This window comes from Microtus pennsylvanicus, chromosome 22 (genome assembly GCF_037038515.1).
Source record: "Microtus pennsylvanicus isolate mMicPen1 chromosome 22, mMicPen1.hap1, whole genome shotgun sequence".
Taxonomy (NCBI): domain Eukaryota; kingdom Metazoa; phylum Chordata; class Mammalia; order Rodentia; family Cricetidae; genus Microtus; species Microtus pennsylvanicus.
Window position 1 is genome coordinate 4,189,081 of NC_134600.1, and position 24,980 is coordinate 4,214,060.

General features: G+C 46.3%; 1 protein-coding gene across 10 annotated transcripts in view; it reads left to right on the plus strand.

Moving 5' to 3' along the window:
* The window catches only part of Ankrd44 (ankyrin repeat domain 44), a 219,715-nt gene that overhangs the window by 164,712 nt on the left and 30,023 nt on the right, over positions 1-24,980 (plus strand). For 6 of the 10 annotated variants that reach the window (XM_075956578.1, XM_075956572.1, XM_075956568.1 and 3 more), the window contains exons 11-17: positions 370-452; positions 1,549-1,666; positions 3,636-3,704; positions 6,361-6,501; positions 7,953-8,033; positions 8,648-8,759; positions 24,266-24,337. In XM_075956578.1, the coding sequence (XP_075812693.1) occupies positions 370-452; positions 1,549-1,666; positions 3,636-3,704; positions 6,361-6,501; positions 7,953-8,033; positions 8,648-8,759; positions 24,266-24,337 (676 nt within the window). The remainder of the gene's footprint in view (positions 1-369; positions 453-1,548; positions 1,667-3,635; positions 3,705-6,360; positions 6,502-7,952; positions 8,034-8,647; positions 8,760-24,265; positions 24,338-24,980) is intronic. The other 4 variants (XM_075956576.1, XM_075956570.1, XM_075956569.1 and 1 more) reach the window with 1 other exon arrangement.

Consider the following 24,980-nt stretch of genomic DNA (forward strand, 5'->3'; position numbering starts at 1 on the left):
ACATATAAATATATACACGCACATACATATGTATGGACACACCTAAGTATATTTACATACGCATATGTACATACATACACAGGTACATGCATACACACGTGCACACGTGCATGTGTGCACACATACATATGTATATACAAGCATAAGTGCACACACATCTATAAAGACACACACAAATATGCACATACATATGGTTATGGGCTTTTGATTGATTTAGAACAAAGGCCATCTTAAGGGAGAAAATGGTTGTTTAACTATTTATTGAATGGGAAAATTACGAAATTACTTCACGACTGGAGGGCTTGCAGAGGACAATTGTTCTGCGTGATCTTGGGATCTTTTCCTGTGAGTGGCTATTTTCCTCTTTAGGTGTGGAATCCATAGCATGTTCCCCTTACACCTGGCCGCCCTAAACGCTCACTCTGACTGCTGCAGGAAATTATTATCATCCGGTAAGTGGTTCCCTGCCAGCGACCAGGCCCGGTGTGTCCTGTCCCTGTCCGTGAGCCAAATGGCTTTAGGTGACTGGTCTCGGTGGCTTACTGTGCTCGGCTGTTGCCTTGCCTCGGCAGGGTGAGGTGGTTCCGTAGCCTCCCAGCACGAGACAGCTCCTGGCAGTCCCTGATGTCAAAGCTTTTGGGATGCCAGCATTCCTGCCTAGAATGAGAGTCTTGTCTGGGGGTCAGTGGTCCAGAATTGAGTGGCGGAGGGCCAGAGCTTACATATGGAACCTTAAGTCATAGAAGAAGAAAACAATGGAGACTTAAATTGGTTCCTTCACATTAATACTATTCAGCCAAAGAAAATGGCCCAATCTTCAATATTGCAATGGTAGAAAATACCATGTTATTGTTCAAAATGGCCCATGGGCATTGAAACATCATCAAGGCAGACCTCCCTTTCAAGAAGGTTTAATTTTTATATTTTTAATATGGGGCTGTCTGGAACCAGAGATTCTCCCTGCTTTGAGCTTTGCTGATCTTTCTTAGCATGGCTTCTGCCAATCCCCATATATTAAGAAATACCTGGGCTTTCCAAAGTGGTAGAAGCCTGCAGGGTGGAGATTGTTTATAAATGAACATCAGCTCTCCCGGAGGTTTATTTCTCCCTCTAAGTACTTAACCTATGGTGGATTCTGTTTTCACGGCTGTTGGCTTAAAAACATGAAATCCCTGCACGAAAGCATGCCTCCCACATCCGAGACCCACAGGAAGCTTGGGACACACATGTCTGTCCCTGCCTGTTCGGGGCACTCTTCTATTGTCCATGGTCCTCGTATGTTCTGTCTGCCTGTCCGCTGCCCTACTTAGCTCAAATTGGTCTCACAAATTTCTCTCCCTGGGATTGAAGCTGAGGCTGTGGCATACTCCGGCCTGAATGCAAAAATAAATCCACCTTGACTTCCCGGCGCTTCCTATGAAATTGCTGTGTTGAGCCGTTGCCCTTAGTTTCCGTGACGACCTCCTTCTGACTACACGGTTGCTTGCATCCTGGCTTTCCTACTAACCGATTTTTCTGTCTCTGCAATGTCTCCTGTGGTTTGACTAGGACAAAAGTATAGCATAGTGTCCTTGATTAGTAACGAGCACGTGCTGTCTGCAGGCTTTGAAATAGACACCCCAGATACGTTTGGAAGAACGTGCCTTCACGCCGCTGCTGCAGGAGGGTGAGTACCAGGCGGTCGCCATTCCACGACTTGACGTCTTCGTGCATCTTGAGTGGCATAAATTGCCTATGAACCGAAAGCAATTTCCTCAGCAAATGGGGCCCCAGTCACTTGTACCAAATACCGAGTGTCAGTAACTCCACTTCCACGTCGTTCAGATTTTGTTCTTCCGAAGAAAGATGAAGAGTCCGTCCTGCGTAGCGCATAGAGCTTGTGTCTCTCTCGGCTCTCAGTCCCCGCCCCACATGAGGCAGCGTGGATTTTTTACTTGGCATCTTAAAGAAAAGAAATTAATTTGAACTTTGTTCTTAAGTTTTCCCCTCTTTGTTACAAGTGGGTGGGTGGTGATTGAGAGGATAAAGGATTGAATCCATTTATGCTCATTTATACATTTTTACAATAAAGAAAAATTAGAAATTTTTAGAAGGATTTAAATGTAACAAAGCTCAAGGAAATCCTAAACATGGGCCAGAGTGATTTGTTCCCTGCCTTTTCCCCTGTAAAAAAAAAAAGCCTTTTTTTCATCAGCTTTTTTCTTGAGCAAATCAATGATTAGACCAAAGCTCTGATCAATATATTGTTGATATATGACCACACACTGACCAAACATAGTGTCTTTTGGACGACCTTCTATTGGGAAGGTGTTGGTTTTTAATCGGTTTCCTAGTACTTAAGGAATTCTCCATTTATCATGTGTGATACTAAAGACATTCCCAATTTATCAGGGGTGAATGAACCGTGAAGCTGTAAAGCTCCTTATTTAAATGGGTCCCTTCTGGAGCCGAAGACTAAATCTTCGTATACAGAGTTATTGTATTTTTAAAAGCGGGTCCCTTCCCCCAACCTCAGTCCTCAAACTGGGTGAGATTTATGAGCCACGCAGGTCTAACCTAGCCATGGCTTTGATCCTTCCCCATCCGTCACTTAAGAAGAGATAGGTGCTGCGTGTTAGCTGGCGTGCCGTGCAGATTCAAACGGTCCTTTAAACATTCAAATATTTTGTGACTCTTACATGCAGCTATCTCAGACAAGAGGCTCCGAAGGGTAGGTGTGGAAAGGGGAAGACGCCCCCGCCCCCGCACGCACGCTAGGGGAAGACTACCCCCATCCCGCGCGTGCGCACACAAGCGTGCGTGCGCTAAAACTTATCTTTAATGGGATCATTTTTCTTATTTAAATTACACCAAGACAATAGACAGTACGTTCAGAGCCTCTTCTTAGGATTTCAAGTTTAGAACGATGATGGATGGTGATGCTCACGTTTTAAAGAATATCAGACCAGCGCAGAACGTGACAACGCTCCATGCTGCGATTCTGTTTGAAATGCCCTATTCGAATGAACATTAGCCACATGCCCTGCCAGAGGAAAATTCCCTTCAGTGGGTCCTTTCTCTGTGCCGTGGGATTTACTGTTCTTGTGAATGACAGCGCTGCTCAGGACGATCGCTGTGCTCCCTGACATCACTCCCAGCGTTGGTCCAGTACATTGATTTACCTGGGTTGCAAAGACAGGGGAGCGCAGCCGTCTTTTTTTCCCCATTGCAAGTGGTTACTGTGGGGATTTATTGTGCTGTGATACAAGGCAGTGCTGAGCTACTCGGCTTCATTATTTAAACATGACGTGGAGTTGTTAGGCTGTGGTGATTTCATAGACTTCTCATGGTCCTGAAGAAGAATTTTAGTATAAATGATGAGACCATCACCGGAGGCCTTAATCATATAATAATCATTAAATTCCTTAGCCATTGCGTTGAAAGTGTTCCACGAAGCTCTTTCATTTATAGATTTATTAGCTTTGAGAGAGAACTTTAGACCCTTGTAATGCGGCACTCCTGGGAAGTGTCCAGGTTCTTTCTCGCTGTCGGAATTTTAGACCCGAGGCTATCATGTCGGCCCAGCCCCCACTCTGCAGGAGGTACCTTAGTAATTAGCCTCGGCCTTACTAACTGTGCTTTCCCTGTCTTTCCAGCAATGTAGAATGTATAAAACTCTTGCAGAGCGGCGGAGCAGATTTTCACAGAAGGGACAAATGTGGGAGGTAGGTGCTCGGGGTGACCTGCCTCTGGGGCCTGATCGAGAGTGGGGACTGGCCCATGGTGCAGGCCTGTTGTCAAGGTGATCGCCATGGGACAACCGGCACCATTCCATCTTCATGGGGCGATCCTTCCTTATAGGGAAATACCAGCAAGGCTGACTGGACCCATGAGCTAAGGGTTCTCTCAACTTCCGCTTTCTTAAAAATTGCCTCCTTGGATATGTTTGAGAAAAATCATAGAACCAAACTCAAAATCCGGGCTTGAGAGAGGGCTCAGGACTTAAGAGCTCCTGTTACTCTCGCCGAAGATTGGAGTTCAATCCCCAGTGCCCTTGTCTGCCGGCTCATAACTGCCTATAACTCCAGCTCCAGGGGAGCGGATGCTGCCTTCCGGAGCTCCCGACTCCCCCTACAGAGATAGACACCCAGACACAGATGATACGGCCACACAAATCAAAATTTAAAAAAAAAATTAAATATGGTCCAAAGATCTACAGCATTTGTTTTCCATATAGGGCATTTCATCTTGAGATGATTTTTCGACATTTGGAATATTAAAGGAACACAGACCACCAGTGGTGGTTTGAAGCTTCTCTTCACAATCCCTTGAATGGCTAAACTGGATCATGACGCTAGCTGCTTCATGGACACACACAGAGAGAGAGGGAGAGGGAGAGGGAGAGAGAGAAGCATGTACCGATTAACCACATTTCACTCAGCACTTGACCACATGGCCGTAGTGGTCCCATTGACAAAACCACCTAATACTACAGTTCTTAAGACACAGCCTGCCTGTGACACACAACAGCATGTATGCATGCTCATGTGACACATGACTGTATGTAGGTTTGTGTATACACACACCCTTACCCTCTAGCAACTCCTCACCACCCCGGCTCTTGGCGGTTGACTCAGAATTTCTTTTCTGACCACCCACCTGTGATGACTCTCTACCCAGCCTTCCAGATTCACATCCAGTGAAACCTTCTCGTCCCTCTTACGGAAACGTCCTTCCTCTGCGTTCCCCTAGCACCCTGAACGCTTCCTGACTGCCCCGTGCTAGTAGTGTCTGTCCCCGTCTGTCTGCAAGTCTCCTGGAAACGAGGACGGTGTCATTTTCTTCTCCCCTCCCCTCCCCTCTTTCCCTCCCCTCTTTCCCTCCCCTCCCCTCCTTCCCTCCCCTCCTCTCTTTCCCTCCCCTCTCTTCTTTCCCTCCCCTCCCCTCTCCTTCCCATCTGTACTCCCACCTCTCGTGTCTCTCTCTCTCTCTCTCCCTCCCTCCCTCTCCCCCCTCCCTCTCCCCCCTCCCTCTCCCCCCCTCTCATTTCTGCGGATCAATCAAAGCCACAGTATTGCACATGCTAGGCAAACCCTCCACGACTGAGTTACATCCACAGACCTTGCGTTTAGTTTGGAGACAGGGTCTTGCTATGTCATCCAGTCTGGCCTTGAACTCACAACCCTTATGCTTCAGCGCCCCCAGTGCTGGAATTTCTAGGCATGTGTCCCTGAATCTAGCTTTCTCTTTATCCTTAAGCCCCGTTGGGATCCTTGATGCCTAGTCATTAATTAAAACAAAAGCAATACACTATGTAAAATATTTTAATTCCATAATTATAATTTTCCCTTTTGGACCGAAGAGAAAATTAACTAGTTAAAGAACCATAAGTTGCCTACAAAATGTTTAAAATAAAAAAAATATGCTTAAAACTAATACATAATTCCTGAGCTAAAGTTACTCTGTTTTTAGTATTTTATTTGGTTGTTCTTCCTCGGATATTGGTTAGTCACACCAGAAAAAAAAAAGTCAACTAATTAGAAACTAAAAATAAGTAATATAAATTGCTTCCAGTCTCTCAAGCAAAGAGGCTAGCTTCTGGACGAGGAAGGGTAACTGTGATCTAAAGGTTAGGAAAGAATCCTCCCGAGGAGACATGGACGTGGGCAAAGGTGAAGTCTGAACGTGACCCCGAGACCCCCATCATCCACTCTGCATTAATGGGTTCATAGTGTATATAGATGCGGGAGAAGTTCTGTAGGAGAAATCGAGTCAGCCTGGGAACGCCTTCAATTCCAGGCTAAGAAATTAAGCCTTGTTCAACAGGGGAAGACAGGTGGTTTTAGAATGGGATTGTCACAGGTGGGGCTCAGTCCTATGAAAATCCCAACCAGGAAGTAGATGGAAGCTTGACTAGAGTTAAGGATGGTTTGTAAACATAACAAAACAAAATGTATTAGCATCCATTAATTAATACAGAACGATGGGTTTTATTGCCGCATTTTCTTTTATATGCATAAAGTACAGACTTTGTGTTTGTGCCCTCCACTGTCCTCTCCCCCATCCTCCCCTCTCCCCCCTGAGTCTCTAAGGATGGTCTTAACGAAGATGATCTGGAAGGTTCTTCATGGGGCAGTCTTGGCACGGACAGGCAATAACAGATCTAACCTGCAGTAGGCCCAGGACAGTGCCACCATGGCTGGCCTTGCTAGCAGCCCCCTGCCGGTCTCTGCAGACTCGGCTTCCTGTCCCTCCGCTCCCACACCCTGAGAAATGAAGTGAGAATCCTGCAGCCAGTGCTTCTGAGGAGTCTGTCTGCTGGACCGAGTAGAGGGGAATAGGAAACAGCGACAACCATCATGGCCACGGTTTGTTTTTCAGGACCCCCCTGCACTACGCAGCCGCAAACTGCCATTTCCACTGTGTTAAAGCGTTAGTGACCACGGGAGCCAACGTTAACGAAGCAGATGACTGGGGAAGGACGGCTCTGCACTACGCCGCTGCATCAGACATGGAGAGAAAGTAAGCATGGCCCCGTCTGTGCTTCATCTCGGGGTAGAGCCAGTAAGGGGAGGGCGTGGGTTTTCTTCACACCGCCTCCTGGAAACTGCAGAGGAGGACTCTCTCAATCAGAGTGGAGGGTCACCCAAGCCCTAGGCCTCCCCATTCTCTCTCTTTAGGTTATTGATTATTAGGTTTATGATTATTACATGCCATTGCACAATTTCTTCTCTTCTCTGCCCAATGCCAAAGGAGCGCTGTCAAGCCCAGATTTTTCAGACCGGGCTTCGAAAACCTGTTGGGATTTATTTGGCATACACAGTAGTCTCCATCATTCTCCCTTAAATGCTTCGTCTGCGGTGGGCACCCAGGTATCTGGGCTGAAGAAATGGTTTATTAGTTAGGAGTGTCTGCTGCACTTTCAGAGGACCCGAGTTCAGTTGGCTCACACGCGCGTCACTAAGATCCCAGCTCTAAGGGATCTCACTCACACGGACACTTGCACACACGTGGCTTTTCCTGACACAGATACGCAGACCAATAAAAACATCAATAAAAACAATAAAAAAATGATCTTAAAAAAAGCAACCCAGGTGTGGTGAGAGGTGCTAAGCAGCCCGTCTAGCCTACCAGGTGACCTGCAGAGCAGTGAGCAACAGTGCCTCAGAAACCAGGGTGGGTGGTTCTTCAGAAAGGATGCCCGAAGTTGACCTCTGACCCCCACATATATGTGCACACACAAGCACGCGCCCAGATTAACACGCGCAGGCTCACTTCATTTTGTGTTGACACAAACATGTTTCTAATAAGATGTCACCCCCGGGATCTCACAGAACACAGGCTGTCAGTTGAGCAGTGCTGTGCTCCGGGAAAGACAGGCTGTAGGAAGGACTAGGGAGCAAGTATTCTTCACGTTTTAAGGGCTAGAAGAGAAAAGTCTAGGAGATGGAGGCCAGGCTCTCCCGTAGGAAGCGAGATGCTGGCCTGGCCAGAAAGCACAAGGGTTTGTGGTAGCAAGCAGAGGAGCCTGAGATGGTAAGTTGTTTCTTTTTACTTGGAAAATTCTCGGATGCCTGTAGAGGGGTAGGCAGCTTGATTCTGCTCTCAAGCACACACAGCTGGGGAGAAGCGATGCTCTCAGTTGGATTCCTTGGGAGGAAATGCATTTCCTACATGCCGTGGAGAGAGCCAATGTATGTCCCTTTCAGGTTGGGATAAAATCCCTGAGATGTCATTGTGAAAAACGATCAACAGCTTTTAATCCAACTGTGGCCGGGAGGTGGTGGCACACGCCTTTAATCCCAGCACTCGGGAGGCAGAGGCAGGCGGATCTCTGTGAGTTCGAGGACAGCCTGGTCTACAAGAGCTAGTTCCAGAGCAGGAACCAAAAAGCTACAGAGAAACCGTCTCGAAAATCAAAAAAAAAAAATTAATTGTGATTTTTTTTGTTCCCTATATCTTACGCTGAGAAGTAAGATGATGTTGGGGAACGCCCACGACAATTCCGAAGAACTTGACAGAGCCCGGGAAGTGAAGGAAAAAGACGCTGCACTGTGAGTTTCTTCAGGGCATAAAATGGGGTGCCACTGGGGTACCACAGTCTTCTGTCCCTCGGGGTGGCCACATGCTTGTCTTCCTGCTGGGGGGTTTCATCGGGAATCCTGAGAGAGGGAGGGGATACAGACCCACGTTTAACATGTCCATCCTTCTGCTGTTCTCATGCGTGGAACTCTTTATAAGATTATAGGCTTGCTTTGACTGCCGTCGTGATGGGCCAGCATCTGACTCTGTCACGTCTCATATCCCATGGGGGACATGTTATGCCTCCACTTGGGACCTTAGGTTCTACTTTGATGACCTGGGGATAACTGTTTAGCAGATTTTATAAATGAAGGTCTTCAGACCCCTCGGATCCTTGACTTACAGATAACCTCCTGCTTCCTGTAAGCAGCTACCCCTGACCCTACTACCCCATACTGGCTTCAGCCAGGGACTTTGCTGTTGCTATGCAAGGGTCTGGAGTATCTGCCATCACTAAGGGGCATTGACATTGACTGTCCCTTCTGGTGCAGAGGGGTTCGCGCTGACCATCCCTTCGGGGGCAGAGGGGTTTGCGTGTCCCTTCTTGTACAAAAGTGTTTCTGAGGCTGCATCTTTATGCTTACAGCTGTCTAGAGTTTCTGCTTCAAAATGACGCGAACCCCTCCATCCGGGACAAGGAAGGCTACAATAGCATCCACTATGCCGCTGCCTATGGCCACAGACAGTGCCTGGAACTGGTGAGTTGTCTTCTCCATTCATTTTTTTCTTCTAGCACAACTCTGGCCCTGAACTCCCGACAGCCACCTCACCGCCTAGTGCCGTCATCACTGGGAATCCAGGGGAGATGGTTTCTATAAGTACAAAACCTGCTCCTGTCCGTCCTCATCTACTGATAGCGGACTCATCCGCTTTAATTGTGGTAGGAGTGTTAGAGCCGACACAGCTTTTATCTTAAAGATAATAAGGATGTCACAGGAGCGGAGTGGATCTTCCCAGAGAGAACTCTGCAGAGCTCACCGACAGTATTGCAACTTAGTATTTAACGTATTCAGTCATAGGCGCATGGCTTCGTTTGGGCCAGCCCCATGTCTGGAGCAGAAAGAAAGAAACTGCCAAGGGTCAAGAAAAGAATTTCAACTTAAAAAAAAAAATCAAATGGTTAAGATATACCTGGGGGGGGGGGTTTGAAATCTGAATTCTTCTTCTTTTAGTGATGGTCTTGAGACTCAAAACTCAAATGACAATTGTTATAAACACATACATACTTACAAACTCTCTCACACACATGCACACGAACACCCCCCCCCCTTACACACACACAGAGGCACCTGTGAGGTGGTAGAGGTTTGGTCATTTGAGATTATCATTTCAGTATATACATGCTTTACAACATTACATGCCCTTAATACATTTTTGTTGTTGTTGTTAATTTTACGTCAGTCAAACTGAGCAATCAAAGATTATAAAAAAATTGTCTAAGCCGGGCGGTGGTGGCGCACGCCTTTAATCCCAGCACTCGGGAGGCAGAGGCAGGCGGATCTCTGTGAGTTCGAGGCCAGCCTGGTCTACAAGAGCTAGTTCCAGGACAGGAACCAAAAGCTACAGAGAAACCCTGTCTCAAAAATTAAAAAAAAAAAAAGAAAGAAAATTGTCTAGCATGGTGCCTGGTACATGAATAAAAGTAGTGGCTATTGTTATGTGTTCATTTTCGGTACCTTGGCATCCCTCGTCTCCTGGACACTGTGCCCTATCTATGAACACCTGAACAATTTGGAAAAAAATGCTGTATCCCATCACTATCAAGCCAGGAGAATCAGCATGCAAATAAATAACTATGATAAAACAAGCCATTGCTCTATTGGGATTTTTGTATTTCTGTTGTTTTTAGCATGATCTAAGATGAAACAGGAGTCCCAGAGATGGGACCGGCGAGGTGCTGCGGACGTGTAGTGGTTAAGGAGGTGCTTGCTGGCTCCTGTCGGCATGGTGTGTTTGCTAAGCGCATCTCTTCGGATTCCTCCTAGTCGCGTTCCCGTTTGTATGACTGGGCACTAGCAGCAGGAAACTGGAAAGGAGCTGAATGAGGGCAAGAACGGTGTGTGTGTGTGTGTGTGTGTCTGCGCTTGGTCGGTAAACTCAGGGAGGACTGGATTTATGAGCTACCAGAGAACCTGTTGTATAAAGGCTTCTTTGCTTTTGACGATAGCTGCATTGCCCACGAAATGAAACAGTTGTAAGTAAAACAATACATTGCGCTTAAAGAATATAGACACTGTATCTAAACCCGTGCTGCTGATCCAACCACCATCCCGGGCCAGCCATTCATAAAAGATTCCATGTGAGGCCGACCGTATTGGAACATGTGTGTCAAGTCTCTCCCATCTGTTTTGATCTTTGCTTACGATAATAACCATTTTCTTGCCCACTTACTCGAATCTGGGCTGATTCTTTCAATATTCATTAAGCGAACATAGTCTTTGTGGTCTTTAGCTGGTGGTTTTGAGTCCCATTAAAGATTAGCAATAACTGGATCAGTCGACATTTTCCTTAAAGCCGTGCATTTTATTGCCTGGGCCGGAATCAATAGAGAATCAATTTATTTATTAATGCTCACAGCAGAAAAATTATCATCTAACATTAAGAAAAGAAATGGGGTCCGAAGGACATTTGTGGTGTTGGGCGCAGGTTTTGTAGGGACTCAGAGCAAGCAGGTGAGAAGTCTTCCTGAGGCATAAGCAGGATGCCTTTTCTGTCCTTTATTTCTAAATTTTTACTTTAAAGTTTGCAATTTTGCATTCGAGCCAGTGGTCTCCTTTGTTTTCGTTCTGCACTTTTAATCATATCGCCACACCTCTCGGCTTTGGGATCCCTCCTCTGTCCCTCAGGTGAAACCTCAGTTGCCCAGAGCAAGTGCACCGCATCCCTGACCCGAGGCAGCAAGAAAATTACCGCGGTGCTAATAGAATTCAGGGCACCGCGGGAGCATCATCCAGAGGAAAATTGCTGTTGATTAAAAGGTAGCTTTTAAGCTCGAGTCCTGCGCTCCGAAATCACCATGGAAACAAGAGGCGGTTGTATTGTTTCCTAGCAGAATACAAAGAGCTGTACGTGCTCAGGGAGTGGAATCGATGAAATGTAACCCGCGACCCTGGGTATTTCAGAGCTGACCACTTGGCACCCTTTCAGGGTGACTGTCACTTCTTACAATCAAGCGTTTTGCAATGCGCAGCTTCAACTAAACTAGCTCTCCGTGGATAGCAGCAAAAGGGTGCAGATCCTGCCGCCTTTCATCCCGGCGCTGACGTAAGAGGAGGCCTTGCGTTTCTGTGAGGCCTCTAACATTCACATTTTAGTATAAAATAGTGTTCAGGAGGTGAACGGTTAAGACAAACTGCACCTTATCTCCACTTTTTTCATTGAACTTATCTATTATTATTACTATTATTATTATTACCTATCTTACTTTTCACGGCGTGTATCCGTTTTCCACCTCGAAAAGCTTTAATTTACAGAGCACAGCTCAACCACAAGGGACTGACTGCAATATTTCAGTCTCCTGCAGGGGACCAATACTCAGTCCGCCAATTCAGCTCTCGCGAGTTTTTCTGATGCCTTTGAGTTAGAGTCACGTAAATACGTAAGTGCGTGCGTACTGCCCTGGCACCACGTGCGGAGCAAAGGATACGGTGATTAGTATGTACAGGGACCGAGGACAGTGCCAGAGGGCACTTCAAGAGGAAGGGTTTCGTTTTATTTGGTTTACTTTCGAATAAAAGCTCTGTTACCCAGAGTGCTCCGATGGCTTCTGGTTAATGCCGCGGTGGGTTTATTAGGAACGTGCAGTGTACGAAGTCGCTCGTCTGAAGCAGGCCAGCTCCGTCTTTGATGGGTTTCGTGTAGATTATGAGTTGCCAGCAGGGCAGGACAGGAAAGCGTGGATTACTCTCCTGGCAATAGTGGCATCTCTAACAGTCTCTTGTTCTGCCCTCAGAAATATTCCTGTTTTTCCAGGACGAAATAACACGAAAATTAGATAAGAGTACACACGTGCTTGCCTCAGTGTGGACACGGACTAGATAGTATAGTTTTTCGATTTTATATTTTAATTATATGTATGTATGTATGTATGTCTGTGTGTGAGTATCTGTACATGAGTAGTCCCCGTGGCGGCCAAAGGAGGATGTCAGATCCCCCAGGGCTGGAATTGCAGGAACCACCTGATGTGGGTCCTAGGATTGAACTCCTGTTGTCTGGAAGGATAGCTCATAGTCTTAGCAACTGAGTCATCTCTTTGGTTCACAGAAGCTTAGCTTTAAAAAGAATATCTCCATACAAAGTCGGGGCAGAAAATGGTATTTTGGATGAAAACTTCCACCAAAAGTATTGACAGTCCTCAACAAAATGTCAGCAAACTGAGTGCAGCAGTATATTGAAAAGATAATACGTCACAGCCAAGTACAGGCGCTCTGGGAAGGTAACAGAGTGTAGCATTAAAAAATTAAGCAAGGTAGTGTGGCTTTGAACTCTCTCTTCCCTTATTCTCCAAGCACTGGCCTTCATAGCATTCATACTGAAGGGCTCCTGCAAGTATTGCTTCAATCAGAGTCACTAGACTGCCATTTTTGAAGAACCTGGCTGTTTATTAGTGTCTGAACCTGAATGGTTGCTACGTTTCTCCCCTGACCATGGAGCTGTCCAATCTTTGACCTATGTTGCGCTCAGTTAGTGGAGGTTTGCTAGTATTGTAGCAAGACCCTTCCATTTTTCCATGACCATGAGATTTAGGCATGACGTGTGTATGTTATTCCGTATTTTAAGAGAAATAGTTGTACTTCACCTAAACCAACGTCTGCTACAACTGAGTGTACGTGTTGTATATAAATTAAACATTGAACTTAAACGCAACTCTACGTCGGGTCCGTTTTCAGGTTTGAGCTTGTGTTTCCAGGGTCCTATGACCTGGAATCTATCCTTTTCCTGGTGTCCATTGCCCTTTAACTGTGCTCACGATGGCATGCACTCTTTAGTGGGAAACAGACCACGTGGTTCTAGAGCAGTGTGTTAGCCTCTTCTGCAGAACTGTGCTGTTTAGCTAAGTATATAACACTGGCTAAGATTTTAGAGTTTGTTCATGTCTGTGGTTATCTGTCTGTTTTCACCATACACCGCCATCCTAATACTTAGAAGACAGCCACAGAGGCGAGGCTGGATTATAAGTAGAGAAAGGACTAGAATCTGTGAGCTATAAATAGCTGCCCTGCTGCAGACTGTTTTCTCACTACAAAAATATCATGTGCCTAGTTATGGAATTTTGGAAGACTTCATATAAAAAATATATATGATATTGAAATCTGTGATTTTCCCACCCAGAGAAGAACAGCTTCCGTATTTTGGTTTGTATTCTTCCCTCTGTATATGTATGTACACGTGTGTGGGTGGTGTGTTAAAATACACATTAATTATCTCAAAGCAAAACAAGAACTCATTTTTTTTTAAAGGGACTAGTTTAGATGATTAGGAGTGAGGGAGTGAGGCGTCCATTTAATTTAAACTCCAGCCGAAGAAATATTTTGTTCGGAACTTGGCTAAAACAGACAACGCGAGGGCCATCTGGTTTTAATTCTCCTCTTTACCAACTGGTCCAAGAAACTCACCTCTCCCTGGTCTCCCATCCTCATCCTGTTTGGCCAACGCGGACGTACCCTGGCACGATTACCAAAACAGATGAATGCTTCTTAAGTCTGCTCGTAATTAATATCCCCCGACAGAGCCCGAGTCTTCTGCAGCCTTGGAAGCCTGCCTGATTTTCTCTGAGATAAGTAATGAGATGCGCAGGGCTGATGAAGCTGTTCCTCTGAGCATCTGCCAGCCAGCCGGCATCTGTAATGAGGGGTGGAGATGACTGTAACGTGAGATGTCTGCAGGTCTCCTCAGGTGTCACGGCGGAGGCAGCAGCGGCGTTTATTTCTTCCGTCTGCCCCTCGGCCAAATGCATCCCCTAAGGAAGAGAAGCCTGCAAGGCAATCAAAAAGGCTGAACCTGAAGTCACCGATATGGTCTGGTTAGCCCCCTGTAGTCTATCTCACTGCTCACGCCATCCAAATTCCCGAGCAGACGAGCTGAATGTGAAGGGTGGGTTTCTCCCATCCTGTCGGCTTCCCGTGGAAGCGATTCTGTCTAGCAGCGAGTCCAGACTTACGAATTCCTTCATGAGGATACATTGGGACACTTCCATCACGGGGCTTCCCTAGGCTGTTTGCCTGAGATGGAACCCTGACTCAGATCTCTATTCTGTGGGTGGTAATCTTCTCTGAAAGGCCCAAGGGAACACACCGTAATGTCTGCTTTTACTTCCCTTCCCTCGCGGAGGGCGGTCCAGCCTTTGCGCTCTTGCTGTCTTGAATGGGAAAACTCACGAGGCCTAGTGTGTTGTGGGTGCTGCCTTCTACATCCCAGGATGCTTAGCAATTCCCCGGGCCTCTGCTTGCTGGACATCAATAACAACCCTACTCCTTCAACTTCCCACAGGCAAAAATATTGCAATTCATGCCAGAGGTTCCTGGGGGATGGGGTAGGGTGGGAGAGTAGGCATACTTCCCTGTTTGAGAATCTTTGCTCTGGAGAACAATCTCCACAGGGCAGTAGTAACAGTAAAACAAGCAGGTCTCTAGTGACAATATATAGTTGGAAACTCAATGAGGGCTATTCATCCATCTCTCCAACAAATAATTCAGAAGGCTCATGTGGAGAACAGTTGATGGAAAACTTCCTGATTTAACCAAGCTGGTACCCCCTTATCGGTTGGATGTGAGAGAGGCTTGTGGCTTTGAGATGGGCAAGCCCAGGAGGCACAGGGGCCTTTCCCCGTGGAAAAGTGTTCATTCTGGTGGCTCAGCTCTGTGTCTGATAGATGATAGAGTTCAAGGATAAACACCATTCCCTCTGTAAGATCTTTCAAAAAAAAAAAAAAACAACTCGGCATCTAAGCAGCAGAAAGGAACCGCAGTATAATCTAATTAAAGTGATTAACGTGGGAGTGCATTTATCGCAGCAAAAGATACGGTGAATTCAGAGCATGGGAAAAGTAAGAAGCTTTAGCGTTGGTGTCATGTGTCCTTGTCAGGAAGCCCCAGTGTAGGTGGGAAGGAAAGGTTGACCATCTCTTAGTGTCCGTGGGAGATGGTCCCAGGAACACGCCTAGAAAGCAAGAGAAGGGCAAGTCTCTATAAAACAGCCCTCTCTGTGTGCCTGTGACCTGCAAGTCCTCTCTGGAGTATTGATAATACCCGATATGATGTAAGTGCTTCACAGATAGTTACGCCACACTACTCAGGGATACCAACCAAGATGTGTGCGCGCTGTGGGTCTTCTTGTCATTTCCCACCAGCTGTTCGTTGAGTTTGTGGAGTTTGCAGCACCCACAGGTGGGAAGGCCTGCCTGTAAGTGTGGAGATAGAAAAGGCAACCCAGGGTTATTTTTATATAAAATTTAAAAAAAATCACTTCTGTGCTCAAGTTCTTCAGGGTGAGATGCAGGAAAGTTGAGCTTCTGTTTGCTCGACGGTGCAGCTTTCTGTCTCCGCGTCCAGTTATGTGGGGAGGGGAAAGAAAGGATTAAAAAGAAACAAAATAACTGGATGTCTGAAAACATCTACGCAGAAAAACAATATAAATTTAAATACAATATAAAATTAAATATTTTTTTATAATTTTCAAGAAATCCATGTAAGTATTTATTCGTAGCGCTAAAAGTAACGGTCATCACTGAAGTTCTTGAAGGACTAGCAGAAAGGGAGACGGTTTGGTGGGTGGAGGCACTTGCGGCCAAGACAGATGACCTGAGTTTAATCCCTGGGTCTCACTTGGCACTCCCAAGCGGGCTGGCACAGAGGGAGCAGCACCACCAGCAGGCAAACGTGTTTGCACGCACGCTCGTATACCCACACCAGTGTGCAAGCGTGTTTGCACGCACACTCGTATACCCACACCAGTGCGCAAGCGTGTTTGCACGCACGCTCGTATACCCACACCAGTGCGCAAGCGTGTTTGCACGCACGCTCGTATACCCACACCAGTGCGCAAGCATGTTTGCACGCACACTCGTATACCCACACCAGCAGGCAAGCGTGTTTGCACGCACACTCGTATACCCACACCAGTGCGCAAGTGTGTTTGCACGCACGCTCGTATACCCACACCAGCAGGCAAGCGTGTTTGCACGCACGCTCGTATACCCACACCAGTGCGCAAGCATGTTTGCACGCACGCTCGTATACCCACACCAGCAGGCAAGCGTGTTTGCACGCACACTCGTATACCCACACCAGCAGGCAAGCGTGTTTGCACGCACGCTCGTATACCCACACCAGCAGGCAAGCGTGTTTGCACGCACACTCGTATACCCACACCAGTGCGCAAGCGTGTTTGCACGCACGCTCGTATACCCACACCAGTGCGCAAGCGTGTTTGCACGCACACTCGTATACCCACACCAGTGCGCAAGCGTGTTTGCACGCACGCTCGTATACCCACACCAGCAGGCAAGCGTGTTTGCACACACACTCGTATACCCACACCAGTGCGCAAGCGTGTTTGCACGCACGCTTGTATACCCACACCGGCACACACATATACATTATAATTTCTGTATATTAGATAAGATTTCCACAAAGATTCTGTGGATGTGTAGGGCTGCCCCTCTTAAGACAGTTGCTTTTGCCACAGGACATGTGCTATAGAGAAGTCACCAGGTCCTTAGATCCCTCCTGCCCGAGTATCAGGGACTCTGCACACAAGGCAGCCAGTCCTCCAATCAAGGGGAAGGCTCAGTAGCTCTGCCATTAAAACCACTGCAGTGCTCCTGTTCCAGGAGAAATCCTATCTCCATTCATTTATAGTGTGGCGGCTCTTGTTAAAACTCTTCACTCCCCGAGCCGGTAATTCTTGGTCCAATCTGCCTGTATTCGGAGAGCTGCTAAGGCACAGTTCTAAAATCCTGGTAGATAGATGCTGCAGTGCCTTGTGTCCAGTAATATTTATGAAACGTTGCTTTTGGTGGCAATTTTAGGGTAGCAATTCTAATAACTTTATGTTCCAAGAAATTTTAATAGCCTCGCAGAGTCACTTATCAGAGATAGCTCTGAGAGAAAATTAAAGACTTATGTTTCTGTGTGTGCACTTGTGTGTAATGGGTGCACATAGAAGGCAGAGGACAGCCTTGGTTCTCCTTCCTCAGGTGCTGTCCACCCTTTTGTAGACCGGGACTCACTGGACTGGAGTTCACCAGATAGTCTAGGCTAGCCATCAGCTGAGCCCGAGGGACGCTCCCGTCCCCCTCCCTGTCCCCATCATGGGGATAACAAGCCCACAGTACCAGCCTAGAGTTTTTCACATGGGTTTTGAAGATTGGATGCAGGTTTGTGCTCACAAAGCAGGTACTTTATTAACCGAACCATCTCCTGAGTCCCAAGGCTAGATTTTTTTTTTAATATTCTTTTCTTTTTCCACAAGCTGAAATTGACTTTTGTTAATTTAGTGGGAAAGATGAGGTTTTATTAGAGCTTAAATGCAACTCAACTCGTAGTTTAAGAATGAGCACTGTTGAAATTGGAAAAGCGGTATAAAAATAAGATTAGTCTTCAAAAGTGTGTTTGTGACTGGGAAGAGAGTGAGGAGACACGGGCAGTATTCCATCCTACCATGAAAGAAGAGCTGGGAAGTCCTCAGAGCTCTTTCCGAAGAGGAGTTCCCTTTCTCTTTGAGGTTCAATAACAGCTTCCTTGGAGAGCGGCTGCTTTGTTGAGACTCAAAAACATAAGCTTGGTGGCTGAGTGAGTAGCCCAAGATGATGGACGGGGACTCAGCAAATGGAGCTGCAGGCGCCACACCCTAAACTATGCTAAACTTCGAACACAACTCGAAAGAATCTCTTTGCCAGTTCTAAATCAAAAGCCTTGAATGATGTTCTTGCAGTGTGGCTTCCTTAGAGTCAGTGTGGCTTTGTTGGAGGAAATGTGTCGCTAAGGGTTGGCTTTGAGGTGTCAAAAACCCAAGCCAGACCCAAGATGCCTCCCAGGCAGACCAGGATGTAGCTCTCCCTGCTACTTTCCTAACACCATGCCTGTCTGCCAGCTGCCACGGTCTCTGCCGTGATGATAATGAACTAAGTCTTTAAAACTGTAAGCCACGCCCCAGTTAAATGCTTTCCGTCAAAAGAGTTTCCTTAATCATGGGATCTTTTCACAACAATAGGATAGTGATCCAAACAACAACTTCCAAAGGCCCAGGTACCTGAAAAGTACCCAGCAGAGACCTGGTTCTACAACTTATCACATTCACGCATTATGGATGTTTGGTCTCCTATCATATAATTGTACAAAAGTTGGTGATCAGAGGCAGGGTTTGTATCTTCCCACTGGAGACCACAAACATTTACCTATAAGGGCAGGTTTTAGTTTTGGTGTTTTGGTAATAAAGAGGGGGTGGGAGAGTGAATGGAAAGGCATAGGAATTGAGGGAGTCTTATAAACAGTGCTCTGCTTTGGAAGAAAAGAGGGTTGGTAGCCATACAAAGGACGCGAGGGAAGGACTCAGACTGTCGATGGAGATTTTTCTCTGTCCGGTGGTTCCTGCGGGACCAGTTTTTTTCCGCCCACTGGGTCTCCAGCCACTTATGAAATAATCACTCTGAGCCTTATTGTCAGTTAGGTAGTTGAAAGAATGAGTACAGATGTAAAACTTGCCCAAGGACCACTTGAGAAACAGAGCAGTTAATGAAGCAATAGAATAGGGGCTGTTGGGCTACACACCAGACCGGTTCATGTCCCAAAGGACAGCAGCAGCTAAGCCCTGGATTGTTCTTCCTACCAGTCCGAGGTAATTTGTATCTCTGCTGGAAACACACCTATGAGTTAATTTGTAACTTTACAGAGAATCAGCCTTTGATTAGCATCAGGCTATCAAATGAATGTCTGGATGGGCCTGTCAATGCTTGTGAAAAGAGCTGGAATTTTCCTCACCGTCTTAGGCACAAGTTTAGACACCCGGGGCATTTGGCAGTGGTGAGTGCATGCCCAGCGCATGGGGAACCCTGTGGTAGAGCTCTCGTGTTCTTCTGAACAGTGGGGCATCTATCAGTTGCTTCTTGATAGCGATCATAACCTCTGTGGCTTTGAATTCTACAATCTAGTTATCAGTGTATATTGGCTAATTAACACCGACTTCTGTTATCCCTCTTCTGCCCATACACAGACACACACACGTACACACGCACACCACACACACCTCCACCACCACCACCACCATGCATGTAACACAAGAAAACAAAGAGAAAAGGATTTAAAAAACATCACATGTCTTCTCCATGGGGTAGAATACATTAGATTGAACTTACTATTGGCAGAAAACGGTGGCCTTATCTTTGAAATGCTCTCAGAATTTAAGAGGCGAATAGACATGGTTTGCATTAGTTCCTGTTCATGAGGATGTCCTCAGTGGGTCTGATGGGTTCCTTAAAGATGCTTTTGCGTATGGCAGTAACCCGGGCACTCCCTCACTTTGTATCAGGCTGGTGTTTCTAGAACTTACTGTGGCGGTGGTCCACAGTGTGGAGAGTTGGTTTTCCTCTTGAATCTGAAATGCAGAATGTATTCTCCGGTCGTTAAGATTCCTAGTCAGCTTTACAGGAGATGGAATTGTGGAGGGGGCACACTTCTGCATGTGTGTGTGAAGACGTGCCCAGAGAGGTTTAGCTGGCTTGAGAAGCTCGGGGTTGGGTACCACGTTCCTTAAAAAGAAGACAACAGAACGCTAGCTTTTGTCTCCCTGCTTCCTGGCTGCTTGATGCAATGTAACCAGGGTTCCCCATGCTCTTGCTACCATGTTTCTCCACCATGATGGATGGTATCCCTCTGTAAACCGCTGGCTAAAGCAAACCCTTCCTCTTAGATGTCCCTTTTGTCTGGGCCCCAGCAGAAGAAACGCAGCTTGACTGACAATGGTACTGGCCAGGCCCATGCTGCGTTGCAAAAATATACTAGTCAATCAGACATTCGGTCCTTAAACTTTTTACTACATATAATGTAGTAAATTTATTACTACATATAATGTAGCTATAGCTAAAGAAACTTCAGAAAGCACCCAGCTTATCCATCTAAGCTTTAAATAGAAATGTCTGTTATTTATTATATCTTTTAAGAGAAATATTTATTTCTTGTAGGAGTTTCGAATGTGTGAGAAAGTAGGAACAGGAAATAAACATGCCTGTAGTTGAGCCCCTGGCCTCAACATTATTTGCCTTTTGGTGGATTTCCTTCACATTTTTTTTCATATTTTTAAAACGTCTACAGTGACATGGACTATACAGTGTTTATATTTATTTCCCCCCCATAAAATATTATGGCAGTCTTTTTTTCAATGATACCAAAAGCTCTTGGTCAACATGTAAATGAATACACCATCTTCCGTTATCAGAGGGCCATGATTCAGCCATGGCTCTCTAATTTAGTTTATATTATCAGTTACTGAATAGATTTAAGCGTCTGCCTTTGCTAGGAGGCAGGCTCTGAAGTAGGTTTACTGCGCCCTCACGGAGCAGGACAGTTTTGCGCACCATGCAGTTTGCTCCTTGCCTTGGCTTTTACCATCCCCATGGCTTTCATTAGCTTCTCGTTACACATTCTACAGGCTCTTACGCCTTTTAATTGGCAAGGAATTCAACAGGAACTGGATACGCTGGAGGGAGGAGATAAGCAGAGTCATCAAAATCAGCTCCCAGGAAGAAATGGGAAATGATTCTACGCCTCCAGTTCCACCCTCCCTAGTGTGTGTTATCGCCTCTTTACGTGGCTTAGCTCTTGACTGGCACACGTGAGGAGAGTTAGTGGTTCTTTATTTGTGGAATTGGGGGAAGGCGGAGGGAGAGAAGACAGAACTGAAAGTACATTAGGCTCATGCCTTTCCATAATAATCATAATCATAATCACGTTTCTGCGAGCAATCGTGAGCGACCATCTCAAGCGACACAGCTCGTTCTGCTGACCATGAAGGCGTGTGAGCAGAATCCTGACAGTCACGGCTGTTCATGAAGTGGCGGCCTGGGGAAGCCATTGGTTTGGAGCTGAGAAGAGCATCTGTGATTCCGCGGAGTGACCAGGCGCCCACAGATGTCATCATGGCCTGGCTTGTCGTACAATGCTGATATTGGAAGGTCTCTGGGATCTCCTGAGAGCTAGCTAGGTCCCTGGGATCATTTGAAGGAAAGGTGGTAGTGATATAATGGGGTGGTCCGGGACTTCGGCTGACTCAGTGTCTTTCATGGATGGATCTGTTCTACACACACACATACAACACACACACCACAGATCACACAAACACACATACACTCACACACCACAAACCACACAAACGCATATACACCACACACACACATATACCACACATGTGCACGCATACACACAGGCCACAAACCACACACATACATACACCACACGCACATGCGCACACACACACACCACACACGCCACAAACCACACGAATACACATTACATACACACACACGCACACACACACACACACCACACATGCCACAAACCACACAAACACACATACACCACACACGCGCACGCATACACACAGGCCACAAACCACACACATACATACACCACACGTACATGCGCACACACACACACCACACACGCCACAAACCACACGAATACACATTACATACACACACACGCACACACACACACACACCACACACGCCACAAACCACACAAACACACATACACCACACACACAGATACGCCAAACACACACACACCACACCACAAACCACACACACACACCTAGCCGAGCAGCTAAAGTGTGTTCCTGGGATTGCCTGAGCAGCATTCATTCCTAAGTGTGAACCCGTGGCATGTGAAGTAGAATTTCTAATGGAGGGCCAGGTTTCTGGGACCCTTGTCCTGCTTCTAACCCTTCACAGACTCGACAGGTCTTTATTGCCAAAGGATCAAGAAACCTGTCTCCAAATGTCTCCTTGTCTTGACCCCTGTGGACGTGTCTGATGGTTTTCTAGCTCTCCCTGCCCCCCTATTTGTGGACACCGTTTAAGGTGGCAGAGTCTAGCCAGAAACAAGCAGAGCAGGAGGTACCACACAGACCCACCAGCTAGACCCACCTGTTTTACAGTCTGGGCCAAACTTACTTCCTGTTTTCTTAAATAGAACATTTTTAAACTAGTTTAGCTAATCCCAAAGCCCTTGGGACACTTAAAAATTTCACTGCCCTGTTTTCAAATAGACAGATAATTTATACTATTTATAAAGCTTGGGTTTCCAGCTCTAGTGCAATGTTTATGTGGGCCTCCTGAAATCCAGTGAGCTTGCTGGTTCACTAAACCTACCAGTCCGTCAGCTCACCCCCCGAGTTCATATGTGTTCTTCGTGATCACAGATGCGCTTTGTAAAATAGGTTCAAACTCTGCTCGTTCCATTTGCTGCCTTTGCTTCTAAGACATTAAGATGCTCTTTAGTGATCCTCCTTGTCCTGTGGAAATGCCTCCGGGTTTGGAAAACAGTATCCTAGAAATTGTGTAAGCTCAAATACAGCGATCATCCGAGGCTGAACAAAACCCTGACCATTGGGCATGGAGTCATTTTGCTGTCCCAGAATTCAGGGCTGAGGCCAGAGGATGGCATGAGACCACAAGCTCAGGACCGGACTGGGAAACAGGGAAAGCCCTCCTCAGAAACAATAGTCTAGTTAAAAGTTTATTACCTATTTCTAGCCACCACCTATTCCTCTGAACCAGCCTCCAGCCAAGATGGTTGGAGACGTCTGTTTGTTTACACTGTCTGCTGTCTCCTTTCTCTCCCCTCCCACAGCATCTTTACCCAGCTGTGGGAGCTGGAAGCGGATGCAATACCAAATCTTCTGGGTTTCTGTACCCAAAAAGAGTCTCGGCAAACTTGTGCTGGTTGGAAGAAGCAAGAGAAGAATAAGTGGGCTGAAGCCATGTTATTCCTTTCTGTAGAAACTTTATAGTTGATTGGTCAGCTGGGAAAAGAATGGAAAGCAGAATCCTAGGGGTGATAAAGGATAAGATGAAGCAGTCCATAGACGGTTTGATTAAGACAAACAGTCCTCTGAATGAGTACAAGTTTCATCACGTCCGTAGAAGTCTTTGATGATGGATTGGGTGTGTACATATTGCATTGATGACATTAGGTTTGGGAATAGTTCATTAAGAACGCATGGACTTTGTACATTTTAATAAGCATATTAATTGGAAGTATACTTAAGGGAAAATTAAACTGATATGCGTTATATCAGATATATAACATGATAGTCCCTCATTTGACTAGAGGGTCTCTGCGGTCACCACTTTCTGCAATACTGCTGCACTGGCTATGGAACAGGGTAAAGAAGACAATATGTTAGACCTAGGTTGCATTCCTTCATCTGCCACTTAACCGCTCTGGGTTCCCCGACCCCCCCCCCCCCCCCGCGTTCTGTCGGGTCAGCCAGCACAGCTGCTCACCGCACAGACTGAATGCTGGCGTTTCCTCCAGCAAATGTTGGCTGGGTGAATGAACTAAGGCATTGCACACTGGCAGAATGATCAAACTCTGTGTACGGGGGGTGGGGGGGGGATCTTATTTTAACATAAACATCGTGGGAGCACAACTAACCGTGTCTGTTCACATAACAGATTGATTGTCTTCTTGCCCTGGTCGCCGTGTTTGTAAAAGCAGGGAGATGGTTCTTCGATCCTCTGGCTACAGGTTCATTCTAGGACAGGCTTGGAGCTGGTAGACCCTGTCAATTCCAGGAAGTCCTGCCGGGGATAATGCCCCAAAAACAATGAGCAGGATGTTCATGGGCCCCACCGGGCGGCGAAGACGCCTTTGATTTCAGCCGTGTTAGAAAGATGGGTTTTTAATCAGTGCTTTGAAGCTAAAATTAACCTCGTTCTCATTATTTCAGCATATCCTAGGTTGTGTAAGTTCCAGGTTCTAGTCTCATACTAACGAGGAGCAAGCACAAAATAGCTCGCCCTTCGAATGTAGCTATCAATAATGTGTTGCCTATGAATTTAAAATGGCGTGTTTTGAACTGTTAATTTCTACACTTGTTATTTATTTAATCTACTAAAGACTCTTAATCATAACTTCTTGTCCCTCATGTATTGACTATGGACAGGCATTTTATTTATCTATCTATTTACCTATTGTCTCCACAGCTTTTGGAAAGAACCACCACTGGTTTTGAAGAATCGGATTGCGCTGCTCCCAAGAGTCCACTCCACTTAGCGGTAAGCGAACTGCCGTGGGCAGCGTTTCCTGTTTGTCTCCCAAAGAACAAGCCTCAAAGCTTAGCCTGCTCTTGAAACGCCGCCCAGAAAGGCTGTGATCAGTGCTAATGAGAATAGCAGAGGCTTGAAAGCCTGGGCTACCGAGAGGGACGGCTTCACCTAGGCCTGGCTTCCCCACAGTTACCTGCCTTATCCTCAGTGTCCTCGTCTGTAGAATGGGGACAAAAAAAAAAGATGAGGCTTGCGTAAAGTCAATACCACCAAAGGTGTAATAAATGATCACTGTCAACTTTAATCATTTTTTTTTTTTACAAAGGAAGCATTTCAGCTGAAGAACTCTGATTATGGAGAGTAATATACAAATGTTAGACCTATGAATAATCAAATATCACATTTTCAAATGACACGATTAAAATCTGTGCATGGTTTTAAACAAAATTATGGGAGAACAGAAGGAGCAGGTTTAGAACAGCGGCCAGGCCATTCCTCCTGATTTGCTGTTGGGCCTCAGAGGAGGTTCCGGGTTCAGTTGACTCGCTGGGGAGATGTGGGAGGGGCAGAGGTCTCAGGAGCAGAGCTTCCTCCCACCTCCCGGCATCAAAGGGGAGAGCATTGACCCCCAAACTCTCCCTGGAGGTCCTAC